Genomic DNA, 18,725 nt, shown 5'->3' with positions numbered 1-18,725 from the left:
CCCCTCAGTGGGCATTTATTATAAAAAAGTTTTTATGCATACATAAATGTTGGTCTTATGACCAAATCCAAGCAATTGTTCTGATTGAGGAATTACTTATTGATCAAAATCAGTGGTTTACAGTACACCGATTTTCCAAAATTTACAAAATCGCTTTTCTTTAAACAACTTTAAAGTCCTAAAAAGTGTATTACAAGAAAAACTTGTGATGATATGAATCGCAGTTTAAATCGCAATAGTCTGTCAAATAATTACAATTCAATTTTTTGTCAGTATCTTTAATCATGTGTGTGTGTGTTTGTGTGTGTGTGAGTGTGTAGCCTTGGTATCCAGGAGACTCAGGGCAGACGGGACACTGCTGCTGCCAGCGGGACAGGGTCCATGTGGACTCTAATCTACAGGGAATAGTGGCACTGGCAGCTAAACACAACACCCGCTAACTCCACAAGGTGCTACAGCACACAACAGTCTACTGTACTGCTGAAGCTCAACGGAACACGACAAGGGAAGCAAACCATCTCAGCTACAGACATACAAAAACTGTCTGTAGACTTAAGCACAGTGCAAAATAACATTATGGTAATTATGTCAAGCACTACCAGACAGTATCTGACTCAATCAAAACATAACAACTAAAGATCACTAACCTGGTCAATCATTAAGCCTAGACGGCTTTTATAGAGGACAAAAAAAATGTTAGCTCAAATAAACTTAAAATTGATGTTGTATAAATTCATTTTAAATGCCCTTGATTACGGGTGACTGACAGATATTTCCCAGACTAAGTTGCAATCTACTGAAAACAACCCAAATGATAACAGTACAGCATCCCATTAAAGTATATAATGATAAAATACCAAGGTAAAAGTAAACATGTCCACCCCCAAGAATGACGCAGAGGTCACCTTGCTTTGACTATCTAAACCAGTTCCAGATAACGGAGGTAGAGGTAGAGGTGGAGGTGGAGGTAGAGGTAGAGGTAGAGGTGGGCCTTTCTTGTAACAAATTCAGTTCTGTGTTTAATTTGACATCCAGTCTGGTTGTAACATGGTTAAAACATGAATCTTAGCAATCATCTACCATGCATAACACCACTGAATTGAAAAGAGGAAGTTGGGTGAAAGCAGTAAATTTAAATGTCTATGGTGAAAATTATGACTGGAAATTAAACAGAAATTCCACCCTCAAATAGTCTTACACTGCTTTACATCATGAATCACAAGTTATTTTTTGCTGTAATTTACTTCTCGGTGTTTCCCTCAGCCTGCCTCATCTACTCCTACTTCAGTTAGTGATTTCCCAGAATTACTTTTGACAAACCCCAGAGAACAGGCGTGAACTTATGCATTCAGACGGTGGGTTATGTGTGTAGGTGGAGAGAGAGACAGCAATAGTAATTCTCTCAACTAGTTTACTGAGAGTCGTGTCCCTTACTCAAAACACAACATGTCTTGTGGCTGCATTGCATTATGGTCTATTGAGGCTACTCTGTGTGTAGAAATTGGTTTCTCTGCCTCTCCGATGATGGATTTCTCCCTTTATGACTCGTTCATCATTGATGATCACAAGTCTAGAATGACATTTACTGTTGATGTTTTAGATGGTCGAAGCTTTTTCTGCTATCAAACTCTTGTAGCTGTGCTGGAAATACCTTGACATGACGTCACCCTGTCTACATTTGGCCAGTTACCCGCAGGAATACGAAAAATACAGTTTTAACAGTGTTAATGTGTTTTAGGGTGGATTTTTCACCCTAAAACTAATACCTCACAATTTCCACATTCTCCTTGTGAAGGTGAATTGTGATTAATTTTAATCAGTGTCTATGTAAGATCGTCGCACAGCCTTCCCCTACTCTTGTTCTAATACGGTCTTTTTGAACATGCAGCCTTGTTCTTCAAAGCTGTAATAATACACTTAAATCTTCTAGGCTGACCTTTTCAAATGTTACGTTGCCCACTGAGTCAGATTTTCATGCGTATTTTCAGGGAAAGAATCAAACCTCTCAAACCAACAACTCGGACCCATCTACTGCCAACATTACGAACTCCTCACTCCTTAAGGGAAGCACCGGCCACCTCATACAAACCACATACACACTCTCTGTGTCTCCTGCACTGCAGTCAAGATACATAGTGCTTTCTTCCCTGCCTGCTCCAAATGGAGTCTCCTAGCAACCACAGCTGGAGCAGTAGGGAGTGGATCAACGGTGATGGAGCAACAACCTCCAGCTACACAGGCTATCTATGAAGCAGGCAGCCAACTCCATTTCTGAATCGCTGGAGCATTGTGCAATCACCATCTCATATTCGAGTTCAAATCCAAGCATGAAACCAGAAACACACCGATACTCTACGCTTGTGGAAACCAGGCACTGTTTTCAGTAAAAAGAAAATCGTTCTTTCCCATCTTCTGTCAACATCTGATCTAGGTCAAAGTTGTTTTATCAACTTCATAATAGTGCAAGCCTCAGGTGAACTGCTACTGTAGGAGGACGTGTCTCCCTTGAAGATATTGATTGTGATTATGTCTGCACCAACTGGTTTTGACCTGCTTAACATGTAACAGACAAGGTAGACAGACAAGACAATAGTTTTCACAATACAAGAATCCGGTTGTACTAGTCATATGATTCCCACTTGCTTTCATGATCTATGTCAAATGTGTCATAAAATTAAGTTTTAAAACAACAAAATAATAACGAGTACAAGTATTTATTTCCCGTATAGATAGCCATATATGGCTAGGACAAGCGTCTGACAGGACCAATAAACATCATGATGACCTAGCTAGAGCCTGTGACACAGCAACATGATGCAAGCATGCTATATAGATATATTACTGGCTGTGACCACTTTCCAAGTAACTGGCTTACAAAATCAGTCCTGGAGGACAAACCCATAAGTTGCAGAACACAAGACACAGAAATTTGTGACATTTCACAGCTGAATACAATGCCATCACCTTAGCGCTTAATAAGGAGACATGCAGGCCAGCTGTAGATTTGCATTCCTCCAACTCACCTGCTGAAGATAGTTTTTCCACAGCAGTAATCCAAACTGCCGCACGATAGCCATTTTGAACAGTAGACAGGACAGAGTCCAGTCGGCCCTCTACAGCGGCTGGAGAGACAGAAAGACAGTGACATTTTTAGGTTTAGGTTAGACCTAAATGACTAATTTATTCTCTAAAAGTGCTTCTGCGGGCCTCTCAGAAATCACATTCACCAGCAACACTGGCAGAAAAGGCTTCTGACCTCCTCTCAAGTTTCTATTTAACAATTACTTAAGAAAACGAGAAGAGAGAACTGAAAGTGATCATTCATCACAGCTGGTTCGGTGTTTAGGTCTGTACAATGTGTCATTATGTAACGTGTCAAACACAAACAAAAGATTGTGCAATTTGGAAATTACTGTGAGTAATCTTGTCACAAGAATGAGATCTGGGCTAAAAGTATGGTAAAATGACAAAAAAAAAACAACAACCCAAGCAAATGAACAAAAGCCAAAAATAGGCTCTTGACATCCACATGCTGAACCAGTCGGACAAGCCAATGGAAAAATGCAACTTTGTTTGCCGTGCAGTCATGGTCGCTGCTTCTACTGGATTTAACCATACACTAGTTGAGCTGGGTAAAAGAAGAGTCAAAGTGGTTTCTAATGAGAATAACGCTCTGCCACCCATCTTGAAAAATAATTATTATTTGGATCTCAGGTTGAAAAAGTTGAAAAAGAACTCTTGATCGAGTTTAGGTGAAAGATACAAAATCATTTTCTTTGGCCATGTGCTTCCTTGGACTGTAGAACAGCATTTTGGCCTAGTCCTCTTCCTGAAACTTAACATTGAGTAAAGACATGTCTGTTTACTATGCAGCAGGCATATGGAGCCATGTTTGATGCTAAGATCCACTCATTTTCAGGTCTATCCATTTTCAGAACCATTACTTTTTCTTCTATTAGTCTTTTACACTACAAGGTGTCTTTCTATGAGTTCACAGATCTAATAAACCAAGTCATTCTGTGTTTATCGTCTGAGTTTCCAACTAGTGCTATTCATCAAGAGATGAATACATTTCATGATATTTCAGGGATCATTTAAATGTAACTTTAAGAGTATGCATCTTATCTGTGTAACTGAATTTACAAGACAAGGTGCATTAAATTCAGTGATACACTGCCCATTTCCTCCTTCAGAGTTTAAAGAATTATCTAGCTTTAAAAACACTTCTTCATCAAACTGAATTTGTATGCTGTCATTGTTGAAGACACATAATAACCCTTTTCTCATTAATGAAACCCGCCTGTCCTCTCTCGCTCTCTCATTGGCCCAACACAGCCTCTTGGCCTTCGTGATTGGACAATCGACCTGCTTGTCAATTCCAACGATTCTGATGAATTCTGGTGATAGAGCTGGTGGACAAAACAAAGCATTTCCCTAATGTAATGTGCTGAATCACCAACACAGTTTCTTTTCGTACTGAAACGCTTATCAATCATTTCCCCTCGAGTGTGATATTTTGTTACACAAAGACGTCAAATTACCTCAGAAAAGCAGGATTCGGCACATGAACTTCACGGGCTGTTGTCCCTTGCTGTCGGTAAAATAATTCCTCCTTCTTTAAGGCGATAACATCACCTTTGCGCCTCTTCCTTCACCGACACTGCCGAGGTTCAGCTAGCATTAGTGACGCCAAGGACGTTTACACCTTTGCACTTCAGTCCAGGTAATCTTTTTGGTTCAGTTTGTGTCCTGTGAGGAGGGCGATGACATTGCACCAGCTGCTGGGTAAGCCCGTACGTTCATTGTGCAAAATGCAGCGACGACCGTCAACAAAACCCCTCACGTGATCTCCGTGGTACAGACCGTCACGTGACCTCAACAGCTGTGCCCCCTACCTTTTCATATAGCACAGCATTCAGTTAGCATATCTATACCTTTCCCACTATTTCTTTATTATTAGTAGTAGTAATAAAAGTAATAGTAGTAGTAATAGCAATAGTATTAGCATTATAAGTAGCATTGGGCTAGTTTGGTTGGGAGCAGTATTTCTAAAGAAATAAAGCACATTGTCAACACCATAATCACATTTCCCAACAACTTTGCAAAAAGCAGTCAGGGAACAATAATTTTGGTTGTAAATCTACATTAGAAATTCATCAAATCCAAATACATCTGTGTGTGTGTGTGTGGTGGGGGCATTAAAGTATTAAAACATTAATTTGCAAGTCAATATGCTTGTTTTATTTTAAATTGATACAAAATAAACCAGTATTCACATCACAGGTCACTTGAGAAAACACTGTACTGTTGTAGAAAATGCAAGTTCAGTTTCAACTAAGTTTTGCAAAGAAAAATCCGACTTGTACTTTTTTGGAATGAAGCAAAAACAATTTCAAGTAATAGTGGCAAGTTCTTTGTCTCACTCCATTATACATATAGATATGTACACATATATACAAGACACAGGAGATAACCAGTCTGGAGGAACAGTTTAAAATGTAATTACAGTCAGTCACAATCAGTTATGGACATTTGTATACTCAGTGTCCTGAATGAGGCATACAGTACTTTCAAAACCCCATCAAGTAATAATTTGCCTTTAGTGTCTGAACTTCCATTTCTCCAAGGAGGCAAAGCAAATCCACTTAAAATACTTTAGTATTGATTGTTCAAGCGTAGAAAAGGTTACTTTTTTTGTAGTTGAATTGCTCTCCTGTGATGATAAAAGTGCTAGACCTAATTCAGATGGGAGTGAGGGCGGGCAAAATATAATTCATCTGTACATGTTTGAGTTTCCCGTTGCATTGGGTACCTCATTAACTTTGACCTTAATACTTGATGATTGTGTGGCACTACACATTTATGACAAGCTGCATCCTTAGTGGTTTAGATCACGAAGGGTGATCTGTTGGAGGGCTCTCAAGTTAGTTAGCTCATTATCGATACAGCTCCATTTCTATTATTTTACATATAGTGTGTCAACATCAACACTTAATCCGCAATCTATCAGGAACACTCCCAAATGGTTAATGTGTCATTGGTCTCCTCTAAAGTAGCACAGATCAAAATGTTTAACAGCACAATGGATGTACAAGACTGTAGGAGAAAATGCAGACTACTAAAAGTCTCATTTCACAGCTCTGTCTATACAGGTAGACGCCCCTGACAACACAAATGACAACACCACAGTACCTTTGGCATACACACATATATGACATGACAAATCTGAAGAGTAAGAATTCATACAATCATTTCAAAGGCTTCAGATAGACATTTACATCAAGCAGACGACCGAGTGGTCATCTCTTGACGACAATATTCACCATTACAAGATGGCTAGATTTTTGTACAGACAGTGCATATTAGAAACTATGATAACCAATACAATCACAACAACATGCCAGCTATGTTTAAAGGTTTTCACGCTAAGATTTTCACAATGAATGCTTTTTTTTCCAAAACAAGTCCATGAGGTTTCATTTTATGAGCTTGCAACCATCTGATGAGATCTGAGATAGGTTGTTGTCGAAGGCTGTGAGACAAAAAATGGCCACCATTGTACCAGGGTCCTGAGGAAAGTCAAGTCATGTTCCAGTGGTTTCAGAGCTGAGTGTGAGTCAATGGGTGTACTGTCTAGGTTTATGAGAGGTATTTTTTACTGTGCCATGGCTGTAAACAAAAATGAAATGTAACATGTAAAGAAGATTGTTGGTTACCATTTTTATTTTCCTTTCCCTTTTTTGTCTTAAACCGCAAAGTCTCTTGATCTTCTGGCAATTGAGGGACCAGTGCAGACTGACAGGAGCGAGGAAACGGCATCGAGAACAAAAGAAAAGTGCTGGAGAAGAATAGTTGAGTGGGTGTTGCTGAGAATAGCCATATCCGTGTCAGTCCAGTCAAACAACCACTGCTTATAGGCTTAGAAACCCCACATTGGCAGAATACTCCTCTCCTTCATCTTCCTCCTCTTCTCTCTCCATCTCCATCTCCATCTCTCCTCCGCTATGGGCTGCTGTGTTCTTCCTCTTCACCTGTTTGCTGGAGGAGCCCCTCGGCCTCTGCATGGGCACCAAAAGGCGGAAGCCTGGCTGGGCGTTGGTAGATGCTGTGCCCAAGGCAGGGGGAATGGTCTTGAATGTGCAAGGCATGAGGGAGGAGGAAGAGCACGTGGACGAGGGGCTGGCACTTTGGACGGAGGAGTATCCTGAGCTGTGAAGGTCGGCGGAGAAGGAGAAGGGATCCCGGCCCTGGCCATCCTTGTCCTCCGCCCGTTCCGCTTCACAGAAGCTGTCTTCATCACTGGACAGGGCTCGGCAGTGCTCTAGTGTATTGTCTGCATTCGTCAGCGGCTGCAGTTTGACGGCCATGATGGAGGCTATTGAAAGAGAAGTGGTATCATAATGACACTGAATAATTTGGGGCAAAGCCAACACAAACTATTGAGCCTTGATCAGACAGGACATGCTTTTAGCAGCAGGAAGCACCTTTCTCTAATTGTTTCCAATGAGTTTGAAAGGGTTTGCAAGCTGCTTTTGCACTCCAGCGGTGGCCTCGCGTTTTCAAGCCTTCAAAGCACATCCCGTCTGATCAAGGCATAACCCTATCCATACATTTATAGTCATCCATCCATTTTTTGTGACAGAGAGCTTAGATTAGCAAGAATGCCTTAATGTGAGCTATTAGTATATCATGCTGGACATTGCAACTGCTGACTCATATCTAGTCCCATCACATCCTACTGGAAGACTGACTCATGCATTATTCTCCTCTATATAGCCAGCGGTTACTTTATGTCCTTTATAAATGTCTTTGAGACTCTGCCAGTAACCACATTTGATGCGTCTACCCAGCCCCTTTCTCTCCTCTTCCCCGGCACTCACTCTCTCCGTCTCTCTCCGCCTCGCTCTCCTCTTGGTCACCCTCATAACCAGAACAGGAAGTGTCCAGGCTCCAGTCCAGGATGTCGCCCAGCAGCGTCTCCTCCTGAGTGGACAGCTCAGCCGTGGGCGTGGCCACAAAGCTGCCTCTGTGGGCCTGCATGCTGTCATCGCGTCTCCTTGGGGGACAACAAGCAGTGGGTTACAGTGAGTCACTGGACCATCTCGCAGATGGCACAAACAAACACCTTCTGGACAACACGGTTCACAAAGCTGTTTGCCACACAGCACAGGGTGATCCAGCAAGCATAGGAGCCGCTAAATGAGCAGCGAGACACTGGTCATTTTGCTGTCGCCCAGTGACTTATGCAAATGTGACTTATGACTTAGAGCTGATTTTTGTGTACCATTTTCTAGTCCTGTTACACCGGCACTCCAAATACAAAGATTTTAAGTCAAACACTGATGTATGTGTTGTACGGGGAAACTGTGTGTTGGCAGCTGGCTAACCTTTTGTTGTTGCTGGACGGGGAGGAGAGGAAGGTGTGGATGTCTGCTGGTTGGCCAGTGGGGCTGGAAGGCTCCATCTGAGGCTCCACCTCAGGGATCTCCAAGATCTGACACAGCTCTCTGAAGTCCATCATCTGGTGCAGGCCATGAAATTACATCAGTGACCAGTTAGATTCAGGAAACAAACACAAGAGATACTGAACCACGATACAAGAATGTTTTGTTTTTTAATGGCAAGTACAGAGAAGACTTTTCCCAAAAACATCATACACCTACAATTTACAAAAAGTATGCAAGTACCTTTTCTTTGCTGATGTGCTGGTAGGCCTCGTCCTCAAAGCGCTGTTTAACACCAGTGAGAGATACGTGCCTGTAGTCTTTGGGGACATCTTGACTGAAACTGAGGGAGAGACAGAGGAAAAAGAGAGAAGAAAAATGACTACGTTTGATCCGCTGCATCTCAATCAACTCGGGGGACAAATCTTGTTACTTGTCCATTTGGGGATTAGACTTCTCTTCTGTCTATACGATGCTCACCTATCCAAGTGACTCACCCTGCGGCACGTTTCTATGACTCAGTTGCTGATTCACGTGGCTGCACACACTCCCCCATCCGCCCCCACACATACAGCCCAAATGCCTCCCACTGTCTTTTATGACTCTGCCAAGCTGCCAAAACCCCACAACTGTCTGCTGTATGCCTGTTGCCAGCCGCAATGGCCATATATTTCGTTGTGATCACCTGGCTGTATAGACAATCTGATATCTAATCAATAGGATTATATGAGCATAGTAAAAATAGCCAGACACGTCACCGATCAATTCTTGTTATCCCAGAGGTTTCCAATTTGTTGTTTTTTTCTATTTTTGTAGTGACTGTGAACGTGCCAGAAGGAGACACAGTGAGGTAGTTGCCTTGTGCGTGTGTGTGGCACAGTACCAAATCAGAATGCTGACTAGAACAGTTTGTTTTAGTTTAGAGTATGTTTTTGAAAATGTCCCCTCCCCCCACTAATTACAATGAATTCATATGCGGTTGTGATAAATAACCCTCACTCTGTGTCCCCTCCCTCGCACTGTTGTGATGGAACAAAGACCATGCAGAGCAATCAACCAGGGCAAAGAGGACCTAACCACTACCCCTAGCACAAATGGATATTGGCTTCTGCATTGGCCGCATGTAAATCAGTGGTCCATTGAATAGAGGCAGGCCTTGATCTGCAGGGGTTTCACAATAGTAGCCACTTCAAGCAGCTTTATGTACAGGTTCGGCTTTTTGCTCACAATAGGGATATAGTACACAAAGAAAGTCAATAACTCCTGTGGAGGTCAGAGGTACATTCTGTCTAACTGCAATCTGGAGATTGTGCACATCATTTCTTTGAGTTGAATACTCTTCAGCCTTTCGTAATCAAGCAACTATGTGAGCTAAAGCTTCTTAGTAGGAACTGTTGCTGCCAACGAGGAACCAACTGAGAAAAATAAATGTGACAAACAGAACCCACTTCAGTTGCTAACCCTGGCTAATCAAATTCAGAGCTACGGGAGGACAGCTGCCAAATAAGCTGCACCTCCACAAAAGAAGATGGAATAGTCAGAAGCACCTTTTCTTTGATGTAGCCACTCCAAAAGCCTCATTTCATTTTTAACTGAACACACATTATTAGGACCACAGAACAGAAACCTTTCTGAGGTCACTAGTAGATGACTAAGAAAGTGTAAAGTCTGAGACGTGCCTTTCAAGCAGTTACAACTTCCCACCTCCAAGGTCACCAAGGTAACCAATTAGAGCTGAACTCAGAATGGATGATGGCTTCACAAATGGCAAGAAGGAAGTGACTAAATCTATATTTAAACTAAATATAAAAAGAATGTTATACTGGGTTGTAATGTTAGACTGGGTGACTGAGCAGGAGGATGAGAGAAATTGTTTGCTTGGGTACCAATCCAGGCAAAACGACTGACAAACACTGTGAGAAGCTTACCACTTGACATAGAGCAACACGGCTAAGGGGATGAGCTCTTGCTTGGAGAAGCCTGTATAGTCAGCCAATTGGCTGGGCCAGATGGGAGCTGCAGAGAGGGAGATAGGGGGAGAGGAGGAGGGAGTCAAGCGGAGTGAGCATCAGGCAGAAGTTGAGGTATACATGAACTTGACACTCCACGACTAAACATGTAAATTCCATGCGTTTGAACAGATAATTTGCATCATGTGTCAGTATTAAAAGGCTAAAACACTGCATCTTTATGCCTGCAATTACAAGTGTGCGTGTGTGAATGAGTGTTTATTACCATAGTGATGCAGTGTACGTGTAAGAAGTAGTGCAGCGCAGGCCAGTTTGGCAGGCGGTGGCGTGGCCAGGGCAGAGTAGAGCAGGGACAGCTCACAGATGTAGCTGAACAGGTGAGTGGTCCGCCTCTCCAGAGGCAGCAGGGACAGCAGCACCTCCCCATAGTCCAGCAGTGTGGGGCTCTGAGAGGAAGAGCATAAAACATCTCATACGTCACAATTACAGATTCTTCAAAATGCACAATGTGCACAAAGAAGCTAGATTTTGCTGTACAATTACAGTCATCCAAAAATCTTTTGGGCAAGGAAAAATAAATAAATGCAGGAATTATTTTTTTTGGGTTTATGTACTCACCCTGATCTTTCCGCCCAGTACAGAGACAACCTCTCCCATCATGCGGACCAGGTCCTCATATTTGTAGGTGTTGTCTGTGAGCCAAACGGCCTCACGTATGGTCAGAATTTCTTTACTGATGTAGCTGGAAAGAAAAGAACAAAACGCTGATTTAATAACCCAGCCATCCCTCCCCTCTCCAAGTTCTCTCATTTTTTTTTGTAATTAAGTGTTTTATTTTTAAATTTCCCTTTTAGGGGGTAAATGACATACATAGGAGCATACAAAATAGTACAGATTACATTACATTTCACCCCCTACCCCCCCTCCCACCTACTGTCCCTCCCTCCAAGGGGCACACAAAACAGAGTGATCAGGTCTGAAAAATAAAAATAAAAGTAGCAATATCCAGTTAAATGTAAAATAATCAGGCTTAGGATATTGAGTACATACAAAGTGAAATGCAATTATACAAAGAAGAAAGAGAAAAAGGGGGTGAAAAATAAACAAAAAGAAAACACAAGGACACTTTAAATTCATGTCAATAACACCCAAGTTCTCTCATTAACTGATAAGGAAATGACAAGAACCATATTATTGCTATGATTATATGGGCATTTTATATAGAGTCCAAAGTAATCAGAAAAAGCCCGCACACTGACAGAAACTATTGAGGTTCATTGGATGCAAAAATAGATGATTTATTTACATAGTGAAAAAAAGTGAGTAAGTGAGAAAAAAGGTGAAGGTTTCGGTCCTCAGACCATCATCAGCATTACTTCCATGTTTTTCATGTTGGCTCTAAATAGGCAACCAGCCTCTTAGAACTCTAAGAGAACAAGCACTTTTACCAGTCATACCACTTCTAAGACCAATGACATTAGAAAATGCCTCACATGCACATCTGCTGGAGTTATATACCTTCTCTCATGTCCATGTGGGCTGCAATACATAGGAAAAACAAACAGGCCTGTAAAGACAAGCGTCATAGAACACAAAAGTGCTATACGGAGAAATGATGTTAAATCATCCGTTGCTAGACATTTTCATGAAGCCAGTCATCCTGTCTCAACACTCTCATTTTGTGTCATTCAACAGATTTCTAAAACACGTAGAGGGGGTGATGTTGATCAGAGACTGCTTAAATCTGAATGTAAATGGATTTTCTATATGAAGACACTACATCCAGAGGGTCTTAATGAAGAGTTGTCTCTCTCGTGCTTTCTGTAACCCCTTGATTATTTCTCTCTCTCCCCAGGGCCTTATTCTGTAGCCGTGCCCTCCATCCTTGTGGATTTGTCATAGATTATTTTGTATACTTGTATAGCTGCCTATTGTAATATGTATTTATGGAGCAAGTCCTGTATGTGAATTGTATCTGATATTCTTCTATAAGCCAACCTATTTCTTCTTAGTAGATAGTATAACAATGTTTGATCTATTCTTAATCTATGATTATCTGTATATATATTTTTGTATGGGTTGTGTATTTCCTTGTAGGCCTCTTGGCCACAATATGGCTAATGGGCTGATTGACTGATTGATTCCACCCATCAGCCTCATTCCTATTGGCTACCGCTAATAGGCTGGTTGCCTATTTAGAGCCAACATGAAAAACATGGAAGTAGCGCTGATGATGGTCTGAGGACCGAAACGTTCACCTTTTTTTCTCACTTAGTCACTTTTTTTCACTATGTAAATAAATCATCTATTTTTGCATCCAATGAGCCTCAATAGCTCTGTCAGTGTGCAGGCTTTTTCTGATTACTTTGGACTGTTATGCTGGCCTCTCGCACCTGGCCCACTCCTTGGTAAGCCTTGAGTCAAGAGCGCAAACTTTTTGATAATATTCATTTTATATAGAGGGAATTTTATATTTTACATTTTTTTATGCTGTGAAACAGCCGGTCAATTTCCACGACTAGATTAAATAAAGACTTTAATCAGAAAACTAGGGTGAAAATCATGAAAAGCCTCAAGATCCCTTAAGTGCTGGACTTGCTTTCCCAGGTTTCCCTACAGCTTCCCTTGTATCAGGACACAACTGTATTACAACCTTTGCATTACAAAACTAGAAACCATTATATGAACAGGTCAGAGAGCAGAGCGGGTGGGAATGTGCGTGTTCTCACCGTGTGCAAACCACCATGCAGGCGATGCCCAGTAGCTGGAGGCGAGCCTTGGGGACAGAGCGCAGGGCCAGGTAGCGGTCGACACAACCCACTGTCACATGCAGCGTCAAGCTGGAGAAGTCCTTCATGGTGGTCACCTCCACAAGCCAGTCCACCAGGATGTATCTAGAGAGAGGGAGAGGGAGATGGAGACAGATGGAAAGAAACGTGAAGGGACGGTGAACATCATGTGGCCAAGAGAGAGAAAGATCACGGTAAGTAAACCAAGATGAAATTCAAACAGGACACTTTGGCGTCTAAGTGTACCAGCTAAACTGGGGCCACACTAAATGGCCCAACAGACTGTGAAAAGACTGGACAGCACACGCTTAATGACTGCCATTCTCACATCGTTTCCTCTCGTGTCATAGAGGTGCACACACTTGACAAGATGAAGACATAATATCCAAATTCTTGCGCTGCCAAAACAAACATGGAGGGGGGACAATTTGCTGCTGTATTTTTTCCTCTTGTGCACTTGAGTCTGATTGGCTACTGCCGGTTTCTGTTCAGATTTAAGTCACTGACCAGTTCACACTGCAGGACACTTGTCTAGATCCTTGTCGACAGACTGGTTTGGGAGACAAGAAATTAAAGTCCTTAACCCTCATGCACTACAAGATCATATAAGCTGAATGTCGACTGTGACCGTGCCAAACTAGCATGGACCATGTTTGATCTTGAAAATTAGAGTGATGGTCAAATCATCATCCTAAAAAGTTGCGTAGTGTGTCCCCTGATTCCGCAGGTAACTGTGGTTTCCCTGGCACTCTTGAGCTGGTGTTCTGTTAAATCTATCTTCTAGTAATGTAATTAAAAAAAGCTCAAATTTAATGATCAAAGCACAATGAGTCATCACAATGACTCCTACAGGAACATTCAGCTGTCTGGAGATACTATTCACCAACAGACTGTGGTCATGTCAGCAGCAGTATGGTAGACTTCTTGTATTCATCTACCTCATGGTGTCCTTGATGCCCCGTCTGAGGATCTCCTCAGCGCGGTGGCGTGGCGTCGGGGGAGAGGAACTGAAGAGCTGGGCCACCAAGTCAGCACAGGCCTTCGCCTCCAAACCCAGAGGATTCCCACTGCTGCACACCTTGGCCAGGGATAGCTGGGGAAAGGAAAAAAGACAAGGTTAGGACAATAAGTCAGATTAAAAAAAAAAAACACAAGTTTGAGTACATGTTGTGCTGGGTCACACTGAAAGCAACCATAAGGTTGACTACTGCACTAGATTTGACAGAGAGATCCTTTCATTGTAATTACACAGTGGGATTCTCGGAAGAGCTTGTAATTTGGATGAGTCATATTTTTATGATTCAGTGCAGCAGCTTGGGCAAGGCTTTACAAGGCTATCAAAGGGGAAAAAATGGTATGTCAACTGTCATGCCCTCCTAACACTGCCTGATAGCACTTCAATGAGCACAACTCCCCAAATTGGACAAATGGAGGAGCGGGAGATGAAAATGGAGAAATGAAAGACTTGACAGATGACAAGGCATACATAAAAGCTGTCAAATGACAAACACTCCCCTGCCTTTTATATCATTATGGTGAACGACCGAAGGAGGGCAAATCTGTAGACTAACAAAAAGGCCAACACAAAGACTAAAATTGTACAAGAACACATCAAATCTACTCGCACTTCATATAATGGCATAAGGCAATAGTCTGTCTTGCAAACACACACCTGTGCCTCCCAGCATCCTTTGGCAGCATAGTCCCTGAGGGTTCGTACACATTGAAGGTACCTGCCTGGGTCTGCCATCTGAAACACAAGAGACCTAATTAACCATTTCATGTTTGGCCAACAGCCTCTTCATCAAGAAATATACAAACCACAGTTTCCATGCATGTTTCACATATAAAGAATTTTGGCCCTGAATCTGAATGCATTTCAGTGTTTGACATGCACAAATGTGCAGTAAGTCAATAAGGTCCAGTGTTGCTAATGAGCAACTTTGAATAGAATATTGCAAATGAAAAAGATTCAGACTCACAGCAGCTTTACGGTTGTGCTCCCACAACAGGTAGGAGCTCTGTAGGCAGCCAGCCTGCGACGACTCCTCCAGCATGGGTAAGGCGTCCGAGCGCCTTTCATCCTCCTGGAAAAATAAAACAGGGTTCCATACATGATTGGCCAGTCTTACTTACTAAACTGAATATGTCTAAGGTACGCATGAATGCTTGCGTGTAATGATCCTGAAAAAATACACCCGAGTTCTATTTAGGCTGTGTGTGAAATCATTTGCCACTTTGTTAAATAACAAAGCATTAAAAACAGTGGGGCTGTGGGCAAGCAGAATCAACAGGGATTGCAAGTCAACAGCTGTGCTATATGAAGAGGAGAAAACAACAATTATCCCATCTGTGCTCAGGACTAGTCACACAGCCCCCTGTGACAGCAGCATGAAGCCCCATGCTCTGATTACAAGCCAACTGAAACTGTGCAAACCACACCCAGGCGGAGGCTCCAGCCTCACTTTCACACTCACCTCAAAGAGCTGCAAAACTCTGGCCAAACAGTGCAGCAGGGGCCCCTTCCTGTCCTACAGAGACAAGAACAAAATCAATTAATTAATGAAAACTGAAAAGTCTACACATTATATTATATTACTTTAATAGTTTAATATGGACAACTATCGCCAACATTGTTCCATTTCTATGGAATTCTGTGAATTTTCGTTTTAATTTCAGTGAACAACAAAAGAAATTCAGAATTATTTAGAGAAGCTTTATTTGATGCTGTGATAATAGAAGTGTAAGGTGCCAACAAGGACAGGGCTTCTAAACCCAGCCTCTACGACAAAAGTAAGTGGTGTTGCGAAGGACCTCCCAGGGCCAAAATGGTACCTCAATTTGTCTTCAATAGCCAGAGAGAGGAAAGCAAACTAGGGCCAAACTTTCTGCTTATTTTGGCTAAGGCGTTTATATGAATTCATCTTCTCGTCCTCAATCCACATCAGACCTCAAACTCATTTTAATCATTTGTAGCAATGGAAAAAGAGACAATGAAGCATTAATAATGTCTACCCCTTATAGACAATAGCTCTTGTTTCTAAGGAATCAATCGGCTGAAGTTTGGATGGAGGAGATGTATAACAGAGGAAGTGTATGCTTGTCTGTCCTGTAAAGTGGCCTTAGCAATACTTACCACGTTGTTGTCACTCTCGGCCTTAAGACGGTCAAACACCACGGCCTTACAGCAGCTGCCTGTGGGGGACCAAGGGGGACGGATGAAGACCCAGATGAAGGGATCTGCCGTTGGAGAACGCAGGCTCTCTGCCAGACTGAAGAAGCGGGAGGCCTTCCGACCACACACATCCGCCCGTCCCTCGTCACTCAACAGCGCTGAGAAAGGGAATAGGAGAAAGACATGAGATGAAGTGACTAATGTGTGTGGAACAAGGCACAGGTAAAGAGCTGTAATCACTCAGAACATTCACAATGAATGGTTGAATTAGAGAGTTATGAAGAGTTTAACTTACGTCCTTCATTGTACAAATAAGCAATCCCTAGTTTCACAGCAGCTTCAAAATTCCCTTTCTCTGCAGCTCTGAAGAAAGAGAGAAATGTAACGTAAAAACCCATACAGAAGGAAAATAATAGTTCTGGGAATATGCTAAATTTGACAGAAGGGAGTGTACCTTTCAAATAGCCACACCGTCTTAGGGGCTGGCCAGGTGTCTCTGAAACAGACCCTGGCCCAAACACTGGAGTGGTTGTCAATGATGTCCCGCAGCTGGGAGTGGACCTGTAACAGGAGTCAAGCCAATTAGTCTCTCTATAAAAGCGACACTTGACCCACCAAATCAGGTGGTTACAAGATGCTGAGCCAAAAGCAAACCCTGATGACGTTGCATGTATATGCTAGAGGTTGTGTAGGAGTGTTACAGTGTGTGTGTTTGTTTACTCACTGCTCTGACAGCCAGCAGGTCCTCAGCAGAGAGGCACTGAAGCACACACAGCAGAACCTCCTCAGGAAGAGACAGCAAGGTTAGGGCTGGAGTTCGCTTACGGACCCGCTTCCGCACCGGAACAGAGTAGCATTTCGAACAACGGCAGTGGACTACAGAAAGAAAAAGATATTGAAAATTAGATAGTTACAACAAAAAAGATTATTTAAGCATCTTAGCATTTAACATAAACCCCATCTTCGATTTAAGAGACCACCAATGGACTGCACTCACCACAGCTGTTAACTCAAAAGCATTTCACATCTTAGTGTTGGGCTGACAGTAATTCTCACATGAAGGTCTCACAAATATTTGCAGTTAGTTTAGAGCAGATCAGTATCCAGCTAGTATGTTAGCTGGTAGTCAGGTTATGGATGAAGTTTATGGCTCCACTTTCAAACTGCCTAATGTAAGGCATCTCCAGGCGGTCTATTCAAATTCACAGTTTGAATTTGGGCTATCAATATATGTGGCAAACCGATTACTTTAAAGTATTTAAAAAAATATGAACATCATATAGTTAATAAAGTGTTGTAAGCATCACCAGACCGCGGTGAACTGAGAAAGTCTCCTATCTGACTTGGAGAAGTCAAACGAAGTGGGCGCCCAAATTTCCCTCCTGCGGCTATACAACTATAGCTATTTTTTATAGAGTTTAAATGTTATAGCTATTTGGATTTTGCAGCACCCATTACCATCAACTTGTAAACAGCAACGTGAAGGATACATGTTTTCCACAAATGTTGCCAATTTTCAAGTAAGGCATTTTCAACTTGAACTTGCAAGACCTATGGCTAACCAGCTAACGTTTATGTTGGCTAGAAGCTAGCTAAGTAATGTTAACGTTGCGAGCTAACTCCGTCAAAGGTTCAAGAATTAAATAGCGTACACGTTGAGACAATTGTCGCTTATTAATATGGGATATTTGTACATTATTCTGACAATAACCGATAGTTAAAGTTGACTAGCTACTTACCGCCCGCTTTCATTTCAAGTGGAGTGATCTCTCCTCAAACAGTGATGCCTGTTGCTACTGGTCTGACTGAACAGAAAAGCAGTTTAAAAGATGCCGATACGAATATATTACTCTTACACTTACACTTCTTCACGAGAAGGTGAAACAAACGTTTTTACAATAGTGCTCACTACCTTACTTGTACTGTAACGTTTAACTAATATGTGAAGAGTTGTTAGCTCTTGCATGAATTCAAATTCAAGCATGCATCCTTACGAGGAAGACCCTCCCCAAAGCTACTCTAGCACCGCCCGCGCCCAGCGTTTAAACATCAACTTCAATCTTATTGGTCAAACGCGGGTACGCCCATCGACCATGTAGCAGCCTTTTGATTCGCCGAGATGAAGACCAGCAGTATCGATTGGCTGGATTTTATAAACTCTGAAATAAAGGACAATGATTGGACAACGTAACGCCATTTCGAAGTACGCGCTCGCAAACAAAGGTATATCATTGGTTGACGTGATTATAAAAAACGTGTACAGGGCCACCTTGTTGCTTTGGATTATGGGACCTGTAGTTGAACAAAAACTACCGTTTAAAGGTACTCTCTTTAAAGGGACAAGAAC

General features: G+C 42.2%; 2 protein-coding genes across 2 annotated transcripts in view; both read right to left on the bottom strand.

Annotated features, from left to right (window-relative positions):
- abca3b (ATP-binding cassette, sub-family A (ABC1), member 3b) overlaps window positions 1-4,748 on the bottom strand; it is a 32,487-nt gene extending 27,739 nt beyond the window's left edge. Inside the window, exons 1-2 of the mRNA XM_071908418.2 lie at window positions 4,542-4,748; window positions 3,024-3,122 (exon numbers count right to left, since the gene is read on the bottom strand). Of these exons, the coding sequence (XP_071764519.1) occupies window positions 3,024-3,077 (54 nt within the window). The 5' untranslated portion in view covers window positions 3,078-3,122; window positions 4,542-4,748. The remainder of the gene's footprint in view (window positions 1-3,023; window positions 3,123-4,541) is intronic.
- A 562-nt stretch (window positions 4,749-5,310) lies between these two features.
- ccnf (cyclin F) lies at window positions 5,311-18,242 on the bottom strand. The gene is made up of 17 exons (XM_071908422.2): window positions 18,118-18,242; window positions 17,103-17,254; window positions 16,833-16,939; window positions 16,674-16,741; window positions 16,340-16,536; window positions 15,681-15,734; window positions 15,186-15,290; window positions 14,876-14,953; window positions 14,142-14,296; window positions 13,144-13,308; window positions 11,033-11,156; window positions 10,680-10,860; window positions 10,373-10,460; window positions 8,688-8,787; window positions 8,388-8,521; window positions 7,881-8,056; window positions 5,311-7,375 (listed from the first exon to the last, which is right to left on the bottom strand). The coding sequence occupies exons 1-17, from the start codon at window positions 18,128-18,130 to the stop codon at window positions 6,912-6,914; spliced, it is 2,361 nt and encodes a 786-aa protein (XP_071764523.2). The 5' UTR covers window positions 18,131-18,242; the 3' UTR covers window positions 5,311-6,911.
- Window positions 18,243-18,725: the final 483 nt, after the last annotated feature.

The sequence above is a fragment of the Centroberyx gerrardi genome, chromosome 7, assembly GCF_048128805.1.
Source record: "Centroberyx gerrardi isolate f3 chromosome 7, fCenGer3.hap1.cur.20231027, whole genome shotgun sequence".
Lineage (NCBI taxonomy): Eukaryota > Metazoa > Chordata > Actinopteri > Beryciformes > Berycidae > Centroberyx > Centroberyx gerrardi.
The sequence above is the reverse complement of the archived record's forward strand: the minus strand, read 5'-3'. Positions and strand labels throughout refer to the sequence as shown.

What these genes read in the sequence shown, in the direction of transcription:
- ccnf (XM_071908422.2), bottom strand. An exon ending in TGCATGGTGGTTTGCACACG is followed by an intron (nt 11,157 to 13,143) that starts GTGAGAACACGC and finishes TTTTCTTTCCAG; the next exon opens with CTACATCAGTAAAGAAATTC. An exon ending in GTGTTGCTCTATGTCAAGTG is followed by an intron (nt 8,788 to 10,372) that starts GTAAGCTTCTCA and finishes TCTCTCCCTCAG; the next exon opens with TTTCAGTCAAGATGTCCCCA.